Raw genomic sequence first — 19,594 nt, 5'->3', positions numbered from 1 at the left:
ACAGCCTATATTTGCTGCCTATAAAATGCGCATGCCCCCCATGATCGCTTAGTGACAACATACCTTGTTGCCATGGAAATTATACTTGACATCGTCCATGTAGCTCCCAACCAGCTCGTTTTTTCGGTTATGATGACTTTTATTACATGGTAGTGAAGAAGAATTGACATCTTGTAAACACCACATATGGCATACGTTTCCAAGACACTATTGTTTATATAACACATGATTTACCATCCCATTTGATTTCTAATTCTAGTCCGAATCACTCTGAGCTTCGCCATAGCCTGTGTCAGCGATTGCTTCTCTTGCCGCTTCTTCTTCCTCTTCTTCTTCCTTTCGTTCTTTGTATTCGTGATATGCCCAAACACCAAGACCAATAGCTGCAGCAGCACCAAGAGCCATACCACCGTATTTCTAGTAGAAATGCCATTAGATTTTGTGTTGTGCAAATAAAGATGAATACATACCACCCAATCAGGGACCTTTTTCTCTTCTTCGTCTTCTTCATCAAGGTTACGAGTTGCCTGGTAGCTTTCAATCTCACCGCCATCATATTCACCCTATATGTATCATGTTAGTATACACATAGGTTGATTCCATAAAAGCATATGTACATCAAATTCGAGCTTCAACAGGAGTTGACCAACAGGTTCGCCTTGACCATTGACGATTGAAATCCATTCTTCCGTGCTACGTTCATTGAATACAGCGTACAATGAAATGCGGGAGCCACCGATAACACCAGGTTTTTCGGGATCCTCGTTGACTACTTCAACTTGAAGATAAACAGCACCAGCAGGAACATCGCTTTGCGTTCAATTATCATTAGCTACTACATATACATCGCCATGGATACCAAATCATAGGTATCTACCATTTCAATGTGTGGTTCCACTCAGGCTCGGGTCCCTCGGCTGAACGAGTACGGTGCTTGTCATTGTGATCAATGTAGCATCCAACAAAGGTCTTGGATTCTACATCGATATCGTCATCAGCATATACATCAATACTATAACATGTACACCATCCCATATCCTTACCTTCATATTCGGTATCTTCCAAACCACGAAGAGACACTAATCCACTCTCAAAGGTTTAGCAACTGGATCTTGTGGTGGATCTTTATGGAAACCGGTCTACTTACCAGGGGTCACAAGCAATTGTCCGGTAGCCATGGTGATGAGGATGATTCAATGTACGATTAAAAAAGAAAAAAGCAATGGAATGTACAATCTACATAGGTTTTTATATACAAAACGGGATCATTTATGCCAAGAGAGAGAATGTGGCACATGCCTACAGCCTGTCTTACACCAAGTCATCAGCCAAACCCGCCGTTTATCCAGGCACAAACTTTTTGTGGCATAACAAGTGAAGAAAATGATACTTTACAAGACCCCCCAAGCTCAGCTGTTTATCCTCAGACACGGAAGCAGTTCCGGCAACACTTTCAATTTAAAAAACTCAATTTTGATTCTCTTTTCCTTGTATCATACAATGTACAAATCATGCAATGTGTGTGTATGTGTATTTTTTGGGTTGTGTAGTAAACGAGTACGAGATCGGGTGAAAGGAGGGTGTTGTGGGAGGGAGATGGGATAAAATGAATGTGGCAAGTAGTAGATGACGGAAACAAATTGGGAGAAGATAATGTCGTCATGAATTGGAAGACCCAGAGGCGTTTGGTTTCTTTGCTTGTGCCTAATACAAAGAATGAGTACCCGGGATATACATACACATGCTCATTCTTCTCTTTTACCTTTTTATCCTTTGCTTCTTGTTTCGCCAATCGTTCTTGTTCTTTGAGTTCTTCTCGCAATTTACGCTTCTCCTCTTTTTCTGCCGCTCGTTGTGCTCGTTCTTCCATCTTTTGTCGTCGCTTCTTCTCTCGTTCCTCTTTGATGGCTTGTATCTCTTCTGGTGGCCGTTTACGCTTGGTTTTTCTTGTGTCACCGCCGGCAGTTGCACCACTCAATGCATTATTTGATCCCGCATCTTTCAATGGCTTCTTTCGACCACTCAGTAACTTGTTCGTAGGAGGGTATCTAGGTCGACCACGTTGACGATTGGGGATGTATTCATCCTCGGTGAGACGTCCATTGGGTGCATCTGCAAGCTTCTTTTGAAACAAGGGCTGCAGTAATCCAATCATTTGCTTCTCGGAGGTCACAGGTGTAAATGGTGGTGCAGGAGGATACTTGTATTGAGGTTCTATATGATAAGGATGCGTCAGTAGATGCTCATCTCCATAGCCAACTTCATTGTGCATACCCTTGTTGAGCCTAATTTATAAAGAAAGAATGATTAGAGGGGGCATTCATTGACAGGTGGATGTGTTACTTACATTGTTTTGCTCGGCACCTTTTCTTTGTTTCCTCCAAACCATAACCGTGGTGGGATCTATCATACATGTTTGAGCCTTCTCCTTCCTTCACATGATATTGTACAGTACTTACACTGAATGCTTCCACATTGTATTCCTGATCTAAGCCCAACGCTTTGAATCCAAAGTAATCGTCACCAAGGTCTTCACCAAAAGCGCCCCTGCATAAGAAAAAAGAGAGCCCTGTTACTCCGCCATCCTATCCCATCATATATAGCTTCTTACGTTATAAATGTGCCATCCTCAAGAAGCATGTTTTCTTCATCCTCCGTCTTCTCAGTTGGTCCCTATACCATCGATGTTAATGAGTATGCGATTCAAGTAATAATGCATTCCTTATACTTACAGATAATAGGTCATTATACGATGATTCCAATTTCCTATGCAGTTCATCTAATCGATGTCCATAGCGTTCGACGTCGTCTCGGATGTAGGATTCGAGTTCTCCAATATCAGCAACACCATTTTCATACAAGCCATGCATCAACATTTCCTAAAGTGATGGCATCAGTATCACGCATACATGCACAAATCATCTCTTCTTACCTCTTTGCTCATTTGTCTACCGTAATCATCCCAATACGACCGAAGCGTTTTGCCAACATTGGAGAGGTAATCGACAAACAGCTCACTGAGAACATTCAAAGCAGTGGATTGTGCACCTTCAAAGCCGGCATGGGCAAGTAATTTTGAAAGCGTTCTTTGCATTAGCTGCAGGCCTGATTGACGGTTGATGATGAGAGGTGGATAGGCATCGGCATCCTGAGCTGGTACTAGTGCGTTCATTGAAGATGATGCTTGAGACTCTATTAATGAATCGGCAGGTGGAATCATTGCTGTAAATGTTGATATCTATCAAAGTATGTTTGATGAGCCTCTAATCATCATGTCCCATATTCTTTCACTTACAGGTGCATTATTACGGATAGCATTACACTTTGCATAAATGAGTCGAATCTTTTGTAATTGTTGCAAATTGCGATCGATTTGTTTGCTGAGGCCATGGTTGGGGAATCTGGCGGATGGATACACGTCCAGCGGCACATCCGTATACCTAACAACCAACGATTAATCCTTCGTCTCATCCACTTAGGACTACATCCATCACATCCAACTTACCCAGCAGGCTCTAGTTTGACCGATGCATTGTCATCCAAGGAGGATCGCCGTGCGAGTGCCATCATTTCAGGTGTGTCCTCTTGCATATTGTGTATTTCAGGAAAGCCGCTAGCAATCTGATATTCAGGCAAGAACAAATCTGTACGCATGGAATCGTCTTGTTCATTGTTGTTGGGCTTGGCCAATTTACGAGAGAAAAAGACATCCAAATTCTCATCGTCGCTTGAATCCAGATCCACATCGTCGTACAATGTAATGGCTGATCCTGTGCGTTCGGCCCACTTGTAAAATCGATCATGGGTACATTTTACAAGCTTTTGGATTGTCTCGGGTTTTTGATGCAAGTGCTCCATAAGTGCAAAACGTTCCATGTCGAGTGATGATCGTACGATCGCATGTCGATCCGAAAATTGAAATTGATATTCCTTCTCGAGTTCAAGCTATCAAATTGCATCATTTAGTTTCTATTTCCTTCTGCAACATGGATCCACAAAACACACATACCCCAAGCTTTGCACGCGTCTTTTTTGTCATATCACGCCAAACTTGATCTTGTAGCTCGGCAAAATCACCATCGAGATCAACTTCCTCCTCCTTTTCCTCTTCATCAGGCACCTCCCCTGTTTGGTTTCCTTTGACATGCTTGCCACCATACGTTTTATGAGGTGCATGGCCATTGGGGGTCATGATGACGCTTTCTGAATCGCTGCCTGCTTGTGTTGCCTCGGTGCCTGAGGGTGCTGCACTTGACTCACGTGTCAACGATCGTTCACGTGCAAAGCGCAATTGATCAATGCCATCTTTTCGCTCCAAATGCGGTGATTGCTTCTTTTTTCCAGAGCCCTTTTGTATAGTAAATCAGTATGAAGCAATCATCACCATTTGTAATAGGATTACTCACCTTCCTTGGTACTCGTTGTACCTCTGAATCACCATCCTCGCTTGCTTCATCACCAAATTCCTCAGCCTCCACCTCTGCTCGATCCCTGATGGTGATATCAGGCACACGTGTCAACAATCGATCCGTTTTGCGTCGCATTGCATTTGCATGCTTTCGATATTCGCTCGCCTACATTGACTGTGTGTCAGTTTTCTACTTCAAAGTAAGATCGATAACGGTTACTTACTGGATTGGTATTGTAAATGAGACAATTTTCGTATATGAGATAGAGATCATCCGCAAATTCCTTTTTGGACTTGTATTGCAATCCTTTGAGTTTCTTGGTGACGGTGCCGAGATCCATTGGGCGCTTGATCACTAATGATAACCAAATGAGTGTCATCGTTCATGTCACGCTCACTCACTCACAAACCTTCAAAGTAATCCGGTGCTTCACGTTTAGTGACCTTGTTAAGAAATGGCGTTGAATGGTCCTAATTACCATAGCATATAAGACACACTTTTCCTTTATCAGTGAACAAGCTTGAACCCTTACCGTAAAGTTCTTTAGATCCGTCAACACCTTTTCACATGCCTCATAAAGCTCCTCTTGACCAATCTTATCATCATTCGCCTATTTTCCATCCATAGGTTAACAAAAACCAAGCATCTTTGACCCATTTCCTCTCTATACATACCCATTTCGTACGATGTTGGGGCTTGAAATCAGACAACAAGTTCTTGATATCTCGATCAGAAAGAGAGGTCTTGTCTCGATTTGCAGCAATGCCTTGTAACAAGTACTAGTGGAGAGCACCCTATCAGTATATTTCTCCCATGCATCCACTCGTACTTTTCTTTTTTACCTTGAGATTGAAATTGCCAGTTGCATTGATCAACGAAAGCTAAAAAGATTCCGATATGAGTGACATCCGTTATATAAAGTATTCATATGAATGAGTACTTACTGCATGATCCTGTTGTTGTTGTTTGCCTTCATCATTCATCTCTTCTTGTGCTTCGAATTCCTAAATACGTGTTACATGTGTCAGAGCCTATGATGTATAATATAGATTCGATGATGACTTGCCTCCAACTTTTGTAATTCCACCATGGCTGCATGATCCTTTTCCAAAGTGTGATAGACGTCGGAAAGAGGAATATCTGGGCGGATGTTTGTAGATGATGATGGTACAGCTAATGACATGACATCCCAATGTTAACGATAGGGATCACAGCTTGAAGAGAGATCATATAACTACCTGGTTCATCCCCTTCTTTAGGTGTTGCAGGTGCTGCGGGTGGTTCCAATTCTTGTGCTGGTGGTGGTACTGGACTTGGGACATCTGGCAAGTTGAGAGAGCGTGCAGTATCGCATAGTTGGTCGATATCAAGTTGAAACGTGCGACAACACGGCCGATCGGTATGGAAGAGGTGTGGCACAAGGTATTCAGTGAGCATGGCACGTACACGCATGGCTGCCATGGCGCGTTCTGATAATGGCACCTCCTGCAGATTCTCGTGCGAGGCCGTGATAAATGCAAACCATCGTCCGTATGACTCGATAGCCGATTCATAATGCTGTACTTCTGTTGGAGTCAAGTATCCTTTATGCCATTCATGTTGTTGAATCTCCTTTGCCATGACGAACGAGAGCTGTGGCCAAGGAGGTAACGGCTGTCGATGCGCTGGTGGCATGATGTGTCTGTGTGTGTATGTGTATATGTGTGTGCGTTGTTGTGTGTGTGGGAGAGAGAGAGAAAGAGACAGAGATTGCTGAAGTGGAAGAGAGGTAAAGAAAAGAAAAAAAAAGCCCCTTGTTACGACTACAAGACACACAAGTTTTGTGGACACCCAATGACAAAGTTGTTCAATAAAGAAAAGGTTGCAAGGTATCGTCTCTCGTTTGTTGCAGAGTTGTCGTTGACAGCAAGAGCGGGTAAAACAAACTTGAGGTACTCCACCCACCACCTTGGATTATCAGCTGTAGCCAACTCCCTCCCTCACACTTTAACAGTGGCCATGTGGCAAACCCCGCAGTATACCGTTTGGCTACTAGATCTGGCAGATCACGATATAATATCATCTAATTGAATAGGCATTGGAAGCGATAGGAGATCTCGATCTATACGCCTTATTAGAAGAGCACACTTTGATAGTCTGCTGCATTAATAAAAGGTTCCTTTTACTATGTATGGTCAATATCCATTTGAATGGCATCGATGGTTTGCCATGGATAAAGATCAACCAAGATCTATACAGTAGGTGTTTTACCATGAGAATCCTTGTATCAGGTACACTAGGTTACCGAGTTGCATATAACGTTGACACCACACTATTCTTTTTCAATCCAACCTCCACTCCCAAATGGCCATTGGTGATGCTCCCACATTATTCCTCATTCTTTTAGTAATGGTATACGGTGACGATATTGTCTCTATAGTATTTGAGTACGAGGTTAAGCTGCTTTCTTGAAACGCCTTCACGATACATGATCTCTTCAATGTGATGCTTGCCATCCATGTAAGGCACCAACCTAAATACGGCCAAATCAGTAAGTAACGCGTCAATGGAATAAAAAGCATGAACTGATTGATTACCTTTCGAACAAGTCAATGATTTCCTTGGGTGCTTTATCATGGATGAATCGACGTAATCGCTGACGTTCAGCCATTCCAGGACTTGATGATGAAGGAATACCATCTCCAGAGAGGGCGGCTGGTGGGGATGCATTGTTGGCCGCCATGTTGCTGCTATTGGAGCTGCTTCGCCTGCTAAGTGCTGTTGTTGTATCATCATCTCGCATACCACCGCCTGCTGTTGGATCGATCAGAACCAGAAACATGTGCAGCTGTACAACAAGGTCCTTTCGCACCAGATACGTGATTGCTTCCAAATACTGATTACGAAATTCCTTTGATGCAATGACGTGGAGTGGTTTGGCAATGGATAGTTGAGAAAGTAAACGAGGCAAATCCAAATTGGGTACGGCAACATGCATTTTGAAATCAGCATTCAAGCTGGCTAGACTATACAATGACATCAATGCCTATCCTCATTGATGAAAGAATATATAGACTTACTCTTGAAGTTTTGCTTGTGGTGAAACGACATAAATGTTACGTGCATGAATGGTGTGAATCAATTTGGCCTTTCTCCAATAAATGAGATGCGCTGCGAGTCGATAGATTTGGGCAAGAGAGCAATCGAGGACAAGATGCAATTCCTGTAAACTAAGCAGATACACCAAAATGAGATCACCATCATATGAACGTTGTAAGGTTTTACCTTTGCGTGGGCGTAAGGATTTGCACCAATTGTACCAATGTGGGGCTAGCATCCAATGGCATGTTTTTGAGTACTTCTTCTGGATCCTCAAGAAGCAGCAATGTATGATAAGGGCAGATGACAGGGTAGTTGTCGTATTCGTATCCGGAAACGCCATAAATGTCCATCAATGATGCATAATGATAGTCTTGTGTACGCTGAGTAGGTCCCATGCTGCTTTCCCCAAACACGGGAATTTGCAATGACAAGTCGATAAAGTCGTTGATGATGATATGAGCGATCGAATCGGTTGATAAAGCGGTATAGATTTGCTTGATGTCACGAGCCAAGGATGATTCACGTAGAATGTCTTGGATCAAGTCCTCATAGGGCAATCCTACATCCTTCTATTAGTCTCATATCCGTCATCATCATCATCATCATCATCATCATCATTCGATTTACCTTTGTTTGCATTTTCTCGTATGGTCAAAATCTTATCGAATTCATCTTGGATGTATCCACATCTCAGTTGTTCATATTGCAATGCGGCGGTGTACCTCCTTACGACGTGTGTATATAGGGCATCGACTTGAGCATACAATTCAAGATCAGGTGGCGATAGCACGAATACAACATGGAACAAGGTCATGTGAGATTTGTGTTCTTCTGCTGCTGCTGTGGAGGATGATCCACCGCCATTGCTGGTGGAAGGCGACGACGAACTTTTGCCGGATGATAAGCTCACAGGATGCCCCACAAACGTCAGCTCGTCGATACTCAGTTGAAACTTCCCATCACATAGCGGTAGCTTGGGAGCCAACGCACCTGCAAGGAATTCCGTGTCAAAGTTCAAAATATTTTCCTTGGTAGCAGGGGGGTAATCGCGTGCATCAGGACATGGGCTGCTCGATCGTTTTTGCAAAGAAGAAGAAGAGGATGGTGATAATGCCGACTTGGAATGCCGGTTGTTGGTCGATGCAATAGGTCGTCTTGGATTAGGTGGATAGTTGAATAAAAAGTGGTGGCCACCCGTGGAACACACAACCAACAAGATGGTTAACAAAGAACTCCCCATACTGAACCGCTATTGGATCTCAACCTGGAAAATCCCGTTTTATGCATGCTCACACCTTATATACAATTCACAAATGGGAAACTTTATATACAATAAAGAGACTAATCGATAATCTCGCTATCTTGAGGAAGATCCTCACGTCTCATGGCTGCACCAGTATCCACATTGATGTAAAGAGGCTCATCATGATCTCGACTATACAACTTGCTTGCCTTTTCAGCAATGTCTTTCTTTGCAGAGGCATCCAAGCTTCGACGATGGGTAGCTTTCATAAGTGCTACAGGGAATTCGTAAGCATGTCATTGATGAATACACCATCTTGAATACTACCAACCTGGCCACTGAACGCCTTCTTCCACATGCGGGTTATCCTTCTTCATTACAGGTCCCTTTTGATATCGATGCTTAATATCAGATGGCATGTTGAATTGAAATGTTGAAGAACAATGAATGCATAAACGATCTGTTCTTTATATTGTGATGGGGGGAAATCATTGTTTGACGTCAACAGCCAATCATGGGTATTCCATGGGTTTTGATCATGCATGATGGCACCGTGAAAAAGAATGGTTGTCATTGTTGCATAAAGGAAAAACTGAATCCTGATTTGGTCTCTCTCTCATCAAAGGTCTTTGTTAGAGCCATGTTGACATCTTTGGGAGTTCGTTTTATTACTCTGCATCCGACAACCACGCTGAGATGTAAACATTATCAACCACTGGGAGTATCTATATTCCATGTTTGGCATTTAAGCCATTAGCAAAGGGAGTACTTCTCCCGATTACCCCATTTGGATCATGTCACTTAACCAAGTTGCTCTACCAGGTCAATATCACCCACCCTTCTTGTATCCATGATATCCAATTCTTAAGAGGATGCATCCATTACATCGGCAAACAAGAGTGTATACATATACTACGTACAAGGTAACCCAAGACTTTTTTTTATTCCTTACATGGTTTCTTTATTGTTACAATAAATCCCACTATCATCATGTAAAGAGTCATTTGCATATGATGCCGAGCATGAAGTACATCAATGAAATAGAGCAATAGTAGCTGTCAAATGTGGGTATTCATCCAATCAATATCGAGTGTCAGCATCGGGAAGAATGTTTGGCCCTGACATGCTAAACGTCATTCGTTAGTAAATAGAGTCACGCGGGCAATAACTTTTCACATCCCTAAAGTGGCCCTTAATCCTCTTGTAGACACACACTCTCAACCATCCCCCTTCATATATATATACATATACCTGACTTATGCGCCGGTCAGCTTGGCACCTCAAGGAAGCTTCAGTTGCCCTGATACAGTCAAGAGTGGTGCGACGACCTTGTAGTGCCTTGTCCCCTTGTTGGGATTCACAATTACGAGCACTGTTGAAAGCATTCGACACGCCATGGACACAGCATGCTAGGCAACGGCAGATACCCCAAAGTCACCACCACCACCATTATCGTCATCGTCATTCCCCCTCCTCGTCTTCTTCTTCTTCTTGTTGCATTCCTTCTTCTCGCCGACATTTCTCAGCAGCCGCTTTATCCACTGAACACAACAGCACCACCAGCATCACGCGTCAACAAGATCTACCCATTGCCAGCGAGTCGATTTCCGTTTTAAATTTCAGCGACTATGTAACCCTTGTTGATCTGGAGCGTGCGATTAGTCTACGCAAAGCCGAGAGTGCGTGGTCATTATTCAAGACGTTATCACAGCACAAGTATATCCCATTACCCCTTTGTTCATCCTTGTATTCTGTATTGGCGTATGCAAAGGCCCTTGCAGGTGGCGATCAGGTATCAGGGTATCGACAACGGCAGATTGAACGGTTGGTTGAATATGTGGAGGAGACATTCGAGATTCCACGCACACAATTCATGACAGACGCTCAAGTGATCCCTGTACCACCACACAAATTACTGCAACGTGCTATCAAACGACGCAATTTTCGGGTTGCTTGGTCCATGTACCTGGATTTGGAGGATTTCAATTCAGTCCCACGCAATATGGTTTTTCGTCTCATGTCTTTGATCCAACAACAACGCCAATTGGGTAGCGCTGAAAAGCAAGCACGATTGGAAGAGATCGCCTATCGACATGCCGGTGTGGTGGAAAACGGACGTACATTGACAGAGGAGGAATTGTTGCAAATTGGCAAAGTCTATTATCATTTGGAGACACGCGACTATCGTACTGCCAAAGGCTTGATGATGATGCAATCACGTGATATATCCCCCGGTGCATTGGCTGAACTGGTATGGCGAGCCCTTGAATTCAATGCCATTGAATCTGCACGGCAATTGGTACAGAGTCGATGTAATCAAGACACCACCGCCAATGATCCTCTCTTTGAAACGGCGCATACGAATTTGATGGATGCAATGAGGAAACGTGGACAATATCATGAAGCGCTTGAAGTATTTGAATCAATGCTCAAAGCGGGTATTCGACCTGGATTGGATGGATTCAATGCCGTGATTCATATCTATGCAGTTCAAGGGATGTCTGACAAAGCTGAGGATATGGTCCGTGCAATGAGGGAATTGGATGTATCGCCTGATGAAGCTACTTTTTCACATTTACTCTTGGCGCATCGGGAATCAGGTGATAATCGCTCGCTCATGGATCAGTATTATATGATGCAAGAACAAGGATTTCAACCCAATGCATATCATTACAGCATTTTACTCGAGGCATTTGCAAAACGACATGATGCACGGAGCGTGTTGCGATGGGTGAAATCCATGTTGAAGCGTGAGATTCCAATCACGGAGGTTCACGTGACATCCATTCTCAAGGCATTTCGTTCACGGCATAAACGACACTTTAATAATCTCGTCATCAACATTGCCGATCATGCTGCAGCGGCTGGTATCAAGGCCAATTCTACCTTATACACAATTCTTTTGATGGTACAAGCGGATTTATCGGGATTGGATGGTGCACTTCAAGTTCATCGAGATATGCTGGAGCGATGTGTGGAACCAACAGTGATCACCTATACAGTCCTTTTACACTTGTGTGGCATCTACCATGCACCCGAGATGGCAGTGAGGATATTCAACTTGATGAAGCAGAGCGACAGGCATCTACCTGATACAGTCACCTACATTGCAATGATGGACGTCTGGTTACGTGCCCATCAAGAAGACAAGGCCCGTGATTTGTTACAAGAATTCCTGAGGGAGAGGAAAAAAGATACACAGGGTAGATTATGGATTGACAACAAATTACGTGAATACATCACTGCCTTTCATACTTGAGCAACATGTTTATTATGGTTACAGTTTGGACTTGTTAATGTGGGGTTGCTCATTGAAAATATCGACACCCCAAATATGAGAGGGATCCAAAAGACGTTTAGGATTGCTGGTGAGCCCATGAATAGTCTTCATGTCGTCATTATCCAATACAACTTGTTGAAAGTTTTGCTCAATGCGTGAAGGAGTAACACTCTTTGGGATAACAGATGTGCCACGCTGGATACCCCATGCGAGTAAAATTTGGGCAGGCGTGGCCTTGTGCTTTTGGGCAATGGCCAACTACATACATACATCATGCATGAGAAAGGGATCGCACGTGATACTATTGGGCTTACATACCAGCTTGGGATCTTCCATGATAGGCGATGATGTGCTTCCCAATGGCGAGTAAGCAGTAACTATGTACAATGTTAATGCCTTCTTTTTTTCCCTCTGTCGGATCTGAATTTTGGCGGGGATGTGGGTGTGTATATCTTTACTTACCATGGATACCATGCTTGTTGCAGAAATCCACCAATTCGTATTGTGGGAAATAGGGATGTAATTCTACTTGGTGGACTGCAGGAACAATCTTGGCTCGTTGGAGCAGTCGTTCAAGCTTATCTTGCGTAAAGTTGCTGACACCAATGGCACGCACACGCGACCCCACCAACTTTTCCATTGCCTATGTACACCCATGCACATGAGTTTCTTTCGAGCTTACGTGATAGAGATTGCTCAATATGGCATAATCCATATGCCGCTTCATATCCGACTCTCACACATTATAGATCACTTACAGCGTACGTATCGCAATAATCGGTATCATCGTGGACAATACGATGTTCCTTGTCCCGAGGAAAGTAACGTGGCGATGGCTGGAAGGCATTGGGCCAGTGCATAAGGTAAAGATCTAGAAATCACAATCAATAGGGTTGCTGCTGCTGGGAATCAAAATAGTCATTGTATGTTCGTTACCAAGGTAATCCATTTGCAAATTATCGAGCGAGCGTTTCAATGCGTCTTCAACATGCTCGGGTCGGTGAGCCGTGTTCCATCTGCATGAGCATTGATTAGCCATAAAGCAAAACGTAAACGTGTAGAGACAACTTACAGCTTGGTCGTAACAAAAAGTTGTTCACGTGGGATACCACTATCCTTGATGGCCTGACCAACAGCCTTTTCGTTGCGATCTATGGATCTTTATGTGAGTTAAAAGTCACTTTTACATAAAGCATAGATGCATCGTACAAACAAAGGCAGTATCAATGTGACGATAGCTGTGAAATGAGATACAAAGTAAGCAACATGGATGATGCAAAAATAGTCATAGGAGCATTTACCCAGCTTTTAATGCTGTCAATACAGCTGTATAGACCTCTTTGGGCTCTGACTGCCACGTTCCAAGACCTGGACAATTAATTTGTGGTGTTAAGTAAAGCATGTGTACGTGGAATTATGATGTATACCCTACGAAAGAATAAGATTAGATAATAATACGGGTCAATAAAAGGATGATTACCATTGCCGGGATCAAGGCACCAGTGTTTCTAAATGTTGTAAAGAGGCGGATATTAATATGGGAGTAATAGCGCGTGTGGTGGTGGTGGTGGTGGTGAAGTGTATGGTGATGAGAGATGTCGAGAGAGAGGGAGGGAGGGAGAGAACAAGTGGTAACCAAGGAGATCAAAGGAAGGAGTAGTAGCGGACAATAATACTTGCAATTTGAAAGAGTGACCAAGCGACATGGCTATTGTGCAGTTGGTGGGAAACAGGAAAGAGAGCAACAGAGATGAATATTAAGGGGTTGGGTTGATTGTAATAGTGGTCGGAATCGGTTTAGACATGCTTGTGTTACGTGAATCAAGGTTTTGCTCAGTGACGGGATGGCATGTCTACTACCATGTACATACATGTAGAGTGTGATGTGCTGTGTATATGCACAGTAACCATTTACAAGGCCCTGGAGTAAAATAGTGGTAGGAATGGTAGTAAATAGTAATCGTAGGACAAGGATCAACAAATTAACCACGCCACGATGGTTTGTAACTCGTGTGGCATGTGTGTAAACGGCGATCGGCAATTGCCATATCAAAGACTGCAGCAGCCTAACCTGTTCCTTATTTTTATCCCTCGCACACATACCATATCTCGCTTTTTTTCACTCTCTCTCTTTTTATTCCTTTCTTTTCCACCACTCTTTCCCTCTCTCTCTAATATCTATATAAACATACACAACTCGTCTGTGTGTGTGAGCTTGCCACTCATTTTAGTCTTCTTTACAACAACTCTTCTTTTGTCGTCGGCATTCCCTTTTCATTCCTTTTGATCCTTCACCCATGGTCCCATCGCCTAAACCATCGTTGTCAACACCCGCGTTTCCTCGCAATGCTTCGACTCAACCATCACCTTCCAATTCAACCTCAACTTCATTACGACCTCCGAGACCTCGTACTATGGCAGACAGAGAGCGTCGTTTACAACATAGTCCACTCGCTGACGACGATGAACATTTGACACCAGCAAGTTTAGAAAGACTACGTAGTTTGGAACGCGACTATCGATCTTCTCGAGTAAGTATATATATATATATATATGTGTGTGTGTATGCTCAATGTGTATGTGGGCATGTTTGTTTCAGGAGATTAAGGGGGGAAGGAGGAGGAGGAGGAAGAGCAAGAGGAGGATGTTGATGATGATGCTTGTTGTTTGAGATGGGCGTGCGTGTATATCTTTTATCTATTTTCATCTCCTAACGATGGGTCTTCCCCTATCTATGTAATATAGCTTTTGAATGAATTGGGTCCATCAGCCACTACAACCACCACCAAAAAGGGGCGCCGTGGTAATGACATTGAATTTGCCACCGAGATTGGTCAAGGTCTATTGTTGGAAGTGCGGAAAATGCAGGCTGCCCTTCATCAAAAGGAACAACAAGTCAATCAACTCATTAGTCAAAAAGCGGATTTGGAACGAGATAATGAGCTCATGGTTAGCCAATTGCGTCAACGCGAAGAAGTACAAGGTATTATTATCATGCATATGGATTATCAGCTTATGCATAGTCTAATCTAATGATGTTTATAGATCGGCTCAAGGAGCAGACATGGGATTTAGAACTTGCCAAGCAGGATTTATCAGTCAACATCACCGATTTGCAGCAGAATTTGAATCGTGCACACCTTGAACAGAGTCGATTGACGCATCAGTTGAATGAATTACAAGCTGAGATGGACAAGATGAGAGATCGTGAGGAGAAGCAGGGTGCAACCATGGAAACGATGAAAACACGGCATGAACATGATATGGGTGTTGTACGTCGTCATGCAGCTGGATTGCAACGTGAAAAGCTCGAAATGCGCAAACAAATCGATGCTCTCACATCAGAACTCGCCATTGCTCGTGCACAGACACGCATCGTTTCACGTGATAAGAAAAGATCATCCATACCACCTTCACCTACCACGACATCAGCATCTGAACCAATCGATAAGCTTGCCGACGAAACAACAAAGGACGCATCCATGAATGGATCGAATGATGATAAGCTTGGATCACCAAAATCAACAACACGCAATCAGCAACTCGAGGTGGAGACGCTCAAAAGCTCGCTTGCTCATGCCCATCGCATGGTATCCAACTTGCGGTCGAATTTACATAAAGAGAAGACCGAGAAGTTCGAATTCAAAAAGTTGTTGGCTGAATCCCAGGAGACGATTGAGCAACTGCAAAATGAAATGTGGGTCGATCAGCAACCATCATCATCACAACAACATCAACAAAGTGGATCAAGTGGTCGACGTGGTGGTGGTGGTAAACGAGGTCGTAAGGCTGCACGTCGTGGAGGAACAAGTGTTCGTATGCCATCGACTACACGTAGTGGTGATGTATCTGAACAAGATGATGAAGAATCGGTCATGTTTTCATCTGAAGAATCGGGTCGAAGCGATGATGAAGATAACAAACAGCCTGCTCCTCAGCCATCCATATCCACACAATCCACGCTTGCTGATCAACTTAATGCTGCCATGTCATCATCATCACCTTCACCACGTCCTTCTCATTCCACACTTGCCGATCAGCTTGGTGCTGCCATGTCATCATCACCTTCGCCACGTCCTTCTCAATCTACACTTGCTGATCAACTTAATACAGCCATGTCATCATCACCTTCACCAAAACCTTCTCAATCCACACTTGCTGATCAACTTAATGCAGCCATGTCGGCTTCACCACAATCTCCTCAACCAATTGTGGATCAACAACGTCCTGAACCTGTTACTACGAGTACGCAAACGGATCTTCGTATATGGAATGATCAACAATTGTATGCACATGGCGCTGAACCAGCAACGACTAAGCTTGTGGATACTGGTATCAATGCGACAACATCTTTGAAGGATACACCCATTCTCGTACAACAAGATCAGCCATCCCAGCATGCAATCCCAAATGTCCCTCGTCGTGAATTTGATATTGCTACAACCGAAGCAACATGGAGCGAGTCGTCAATTCCACATGTGGAACCTGCAAAGGTTGTTGCCAATAACACAACTCGAGTTTTATCAGGTAACCATGGAAACGTAGTAAGGGAAAAGAGCAATGTACTTATAAAGTGCATTGTAGAGAACAACACGAATACCCAACATTCATTGCCAAGTGACCAAGTACGAGAGGAAGAAGAACCGGCACTTGCAAAGGTTGATGTTGTCACACAGCATGAAGTGTCATCTTCTCCAATGGTGGTACACGATGTGAAACGTGGACTGGGAATGAGCAGCGTGGGTACAGCGACATGTGACACAATCCAGGAACACAATGAGCCCATTACACAAACAAAGGACGTTGTTGAGTACACCACCATTCGCAATGCTACGGATGCCGTTTCAGGTATGTGAATGAGCATCCTTTTTTTATACATGCATACATAATGCTAAATTGCAACATCTTCCCTAGTCGAACCAAAAGCAAGCGAGCCTCCTGTGTCGACTCGAAATATGGATGCACAAACCGATAAGGTTCTTTTACACCATGCTTCCAGCCAAGCCTTTGATGCACCGCCGACAATCCCAGAATTGAGTGACAACATCAACATCCATTTGCAGGATATTGCACCAAAATCCACCAGCGATGATGTTGTTGTTGATACACCTGAAATGACGATTCATGCCCTTCCACCCATTTCTTTTGAACCTGTATCAAAGGAAAACCTCGATGTTGCTACTTCTCCCATTCAATCTGCTGCATTCTCCGAGCACAGTATGCCATCTCACTCTTTCAGCAATAAGGAGGAGGAATCGGCTGCAATTAGCAATAACGTTCAGCAAACGAGTGCTTGGACTACAGCACACGATAATGTCTTTAGCAACAATGCTCAGCAAACGAGTGCTTGGACTACAGCACACGATAATGCCAAATCGACCCATCAACAAGAGCCAACCTTATCAAATGACACGTTCATCCATGATGATGTAAAGCCTTCTACCACCAAGAAACAACGAGAGATTGTTGAATCGAGATCGTCGTTTGTGATCGAATCCACACATGCATCCTCTGCCGATCAAGTAGAATCCTTTACGGGCAACATGAATGTTGAGGCATCTTCGCCCATCACTGAAAAGGACACGCCATCATTACAACAGCAGCCTACATTATCCACTACTTCAAGCTCCTCCATGCATGTTGCACCAGCAACATCATCCTCTCCCTATACCGGCTTGCAGACGATTACTAATAACAACACACATGACGACGTTACTGAAAAGATGTCACAAAAAGATTTCAACGCGCACGCTGTATCAGCTATCAATATTGAGCCGTCTGGCACGGTTGCAGCAACAACGTTCACACAAGAACAGAGCCAAAATGTGTCATCAGTACAAGCTACAGCATTCCAAAGCACTAAATCAGCTGCACACGATGTTGCGCCTTCTTCTACTCAAAGTCAACAACCCCACGCACCTTCCTTTACTACGGTTGAAACATCCATCCAAAAGGTAACTTTTATTCTAACCTTCCCCCCTATGATGAAGTATTAATCTTTTGACATTTAGGATACTACTCCTGCTTTGGACCACAATAACAACATGTCACTCACATCAACATCTCTCCAATCCACCGACATTGTACCAACAACACGCAATGAACCTGCTATCAAGGATTCTCAAAACTTGAGTACTGCAAACATGACATCAATGCAACAACAGACAATGCCATCCATTATGGTATCATCAGCTTCTTCGGATTTTGCTGTTGCTCAACAACAACCTTCAATGCAAGCAAAGCAAGTTGCGGAGTTATCTGTTGGAGCACAGACATCTCAGCATGCATCATCATCACCAGAGCAACAACCTGCTCCTTCTATCTCAACACCATCGCCATCACAACCTCCTCGATCCAATAGCGAAGAATACGGCTATGTGAGCGTAACTCAGCATAGCAATGGAGAAAAGCTATTGACACAATCTGAAGCGGACGCTATGGTGGAAGCAGCTCTTGCAGCCTATCGACGCCAATCCATGCGTAGTATGATGACCACAAGTGGTGGCGGTGGTGGTGTTCCCAATGAGCAACAACAAGTTCAGCAAATCGAAAATGAATATGGTGTTGCCTATATCAATACACAAACAATGACTTACAAGCATCGTCGCGAATCAGCTAGTAGTACAGCATCTACGATGGCTTCGGCAACATCAACGTCGTCGCACATGATGATGGATGCATCCCATTTGGCAAGCATGGGTAGTGCTGGTGGACCTAGCAGTGCTATTACATTGATTACAAGGACCATGATTGGTGATTGGATGTGGAAATACACTCGCAAGACGGTGGGTGGTGGTTTATCAGAACGACGCCATTTACGTTTCTTTTGGATCCATCCCTATACGCGCACGCTTTATTGGAGTGCCGATGAACCTGGTGCAGATGGTCGTGAATCTCGAGCCAAGAGTGGTAAGTAAAACCCCCATCAATAATACTAGATCCACAACACGTTACTCATGTGTATTATCTTTATAGCTTTTATTGAAAGCGTATGCACCATTGTTACCCCTCATCCACAAGGATTACCCAATGTTAGTTTGCTCATTCAAACCACTGGACGTCCCCTCAAGGTCACAGCGCCTGATATGGCATGCCATGATGTATGGTATGAAGCATTGATGCACTTGTTATCTCGTGCTGCAGAAAATGGTGGCGACAGATCACTTGGCCGTCAGGACATTGCTGCTTCTCTTTCCACCAGCTCACTCGTTAGCACCAGCAGCAGAAAACCCAGCTTGCATCGTCTTCGACCTATGCGATCGATCAGCTCATCCATCACAGGTGCAAGCACAAAGAGTACAGCAACACTTGCATCCAACAACAACAACAAGAAATCCTCCCATCGTTAATAATAGTATTATAGCATAGCATTGCGTCCCCTCCTTTATCATTTTTGAAATGCATTTTCACAAGCATACACATTACATAATAGAATTTCATTATAGTCGTGTCTCTTCATACGTATACTTTGATCAGAAATGTAATTACAATAGGATCGTCGTGATTGGTTAAGTAGGGTTTCCATATGCACGATCCAAATGATGTGCTGCCGCATTAACAAATTCTGGCCCTGCAGGGTAA

At 43.6% G+C, this 19,594-nt stretch overlaps 7 protein-coding genes across 7 annotated transcripts; 2 read left to right on the top strand and 5 right to left on the bottom strand.

The window, feature by feature from the left end:
• Nucleotides 1-255: 255 nt before the first annotated feature.
• Nucleotides 256-1,178, bottom strand: O0I10_005337 (uncharacterized protein; the record flags this gene model as incomplete). The annotated part of the gene is made up of 6 exons (XM_058485382.1): nt 256-417; nt 471-563; nt 618-810; nt 878-977; nt 1,044-1,079; nt 1,148-1,178. 6 exons carry the CDS (start codon nt 1,176-1,178, stop codon nt 256-258), a joined length of 615 nt encoding a protein of 204 aa, XP_058343868.1.
• A 481-nt stretch (nt 1,179-1,659) lies between these two features.
• O0I10_005336 (uncharacterized protein) lies at nt 1,660-6,083 on the bottom strand (the record flags this gene model as incomplete). Its single annotated transcript, XM_058485381.1, has 19 exons — nt 1,660-1,704; nt 1,763-2,285; nt 2,348-2,403; nt 2,460-2,547; nt 2,612-2,673; nt 2,733-2,879; nt 2,933-3,238; nt 3,296-3,440; nt 3,506-3,945; nt 4,010-4,348; nt 4,407-4,574; nt 4,633-4,763; nt 4,819-4,879; nt 4,942-5,019; nt 5,084-5,188; nt 5,252-5,290; nt 5,354-5,413; nt 5,476-5,582; nt 5,648-6,083. 19 exons carry the CDS (start codon nt 6,081-6,083, stop codon nt 1,660-1,662), a joined length of 3,336 nt encoding a protein of 1,111 aa, XP_058343867.1.
• A 708-nt stretch (nt 6,084-6,791) lies between these two features.
• On the bottom strand, nt 6,792-8,730 carry O0I10_005335 (uncharacterized protein; the record flags this gene model as incomplete). The annotated part of the gene is made up of 5 exons (XM_058485380.1): nt 6,792-6,921; nt 6,986-7,414; nt 7,469-7,618; nt 7,674-8,049; nt 8,118-8,730. The coding sequence occupies 5 exons, from the start codon at nt 8,728-8,730 to the stop codon at nt 6,792-6,794; spliced, it is 1,698 nt and encodes a 565-aa protein (XP_058343866.1).
• Nucleotides 8,731-8,831: 101 nt separating this feature from the next.
• On the bottom strand, nt 8,832-9,152 carry O0I10_005334 (uncharacterized protein; the record flags this gene model as incomplete). The annotated part of the gene is made up of 2 exons (XM_058485379.1): nt 8,832-9,007; nt 9,065-9,152. 2 exons carry the CDS (start codon nt 9,150-9,152, stop codon nt 8,832-8,834), a joined length of 264 nt encoding a protein of 87 aa, XP_058343865.1.
• An 839-nt stretch (nt 9,153-9,991) lies between these two features.
• Nucleotides 9,992-11,992, top strand: O0I10_005333 (uncharacterized protein; the record flags this gene model as incomplete). The annotated part of the gene is made up of 1 exon (XM_058485378.1): nt 9,992-11,992. One exon carries the CDS (start codon nt 9,992-9,994, stop codon nt 11,990-11,992), a length of 2,001 nt encoding a protein of 666 aa, XP_058343864.1.
• Nucleotides 11,993-12,010: 18 nt separating this feature from the next.
• On the bottom strand, nt 12,011-13,415 carry O0I10_005332 (uncharacterized protein; the record flags this gene model as incomplete). The annotated part of the gene is made up of 8 exons (XM_058485377.1): nt 12,011-12,271; nt 12,332-12,390; nt 12,476-12,656; nt 12,772-12,884; nt 12,950-13,029; nt 13,086-13,164; nt 13,223-13,251; nt 13,315-13,415. 8 exons carry the CDS (start codon nt 13,413-13,415, stop codon nt 12,011-12,013), a joined length of 903 nt encoding a protein of 300 aa, XP_058343863.1.
• Nucleotides 13,416-14,310: 895 nt separating this feature from the next.
• Nucleotides 14,311-19,362, top strand: O0I10_005331 (uncharacterized protein; the record flags this gene model as incomplete). The annotated part of the gene is made up of 7 exons (XM_058485376.1): nt 14,311-14,544; nt 14,759-14,996; nt 15,059-16,540; nt 16,598-16,861; nt 16,928-17,967; nt 18,025-18,922; nt 18,989-19,362. 7 exons carry the CDS (start codon nt 14,311-14,313, stop codon nt 19,360-19,362), a joined length of 4,530 nt encoding a protein of 1,509 aa, XP_058343862.1.
• Nucleotides 19,363-19,594: the final 232 nt, after the last annotated feature.

The sequence above is a fragment of the Lichtheimia ornata genome, assembly GCF_029851405.1.
Source record: "Lichtheimia ornata isolate CBS 291.66 chromosome Unknown scaffold00021, whole genome shotgun sequence".
Classification (NCBI taxonomy): domain Eukaryota; kingdom Fungi; phylum Mucoromycota; class Mucoromycetes; order Mucorales; family Lichtheimiaceae; genus Lichtheimia; species Lichtheimia ornata.
Note: the sequence above shows the minus strand (reverse complement) of the source record. Positions and strands in the feature narration are given on the sequence as shown.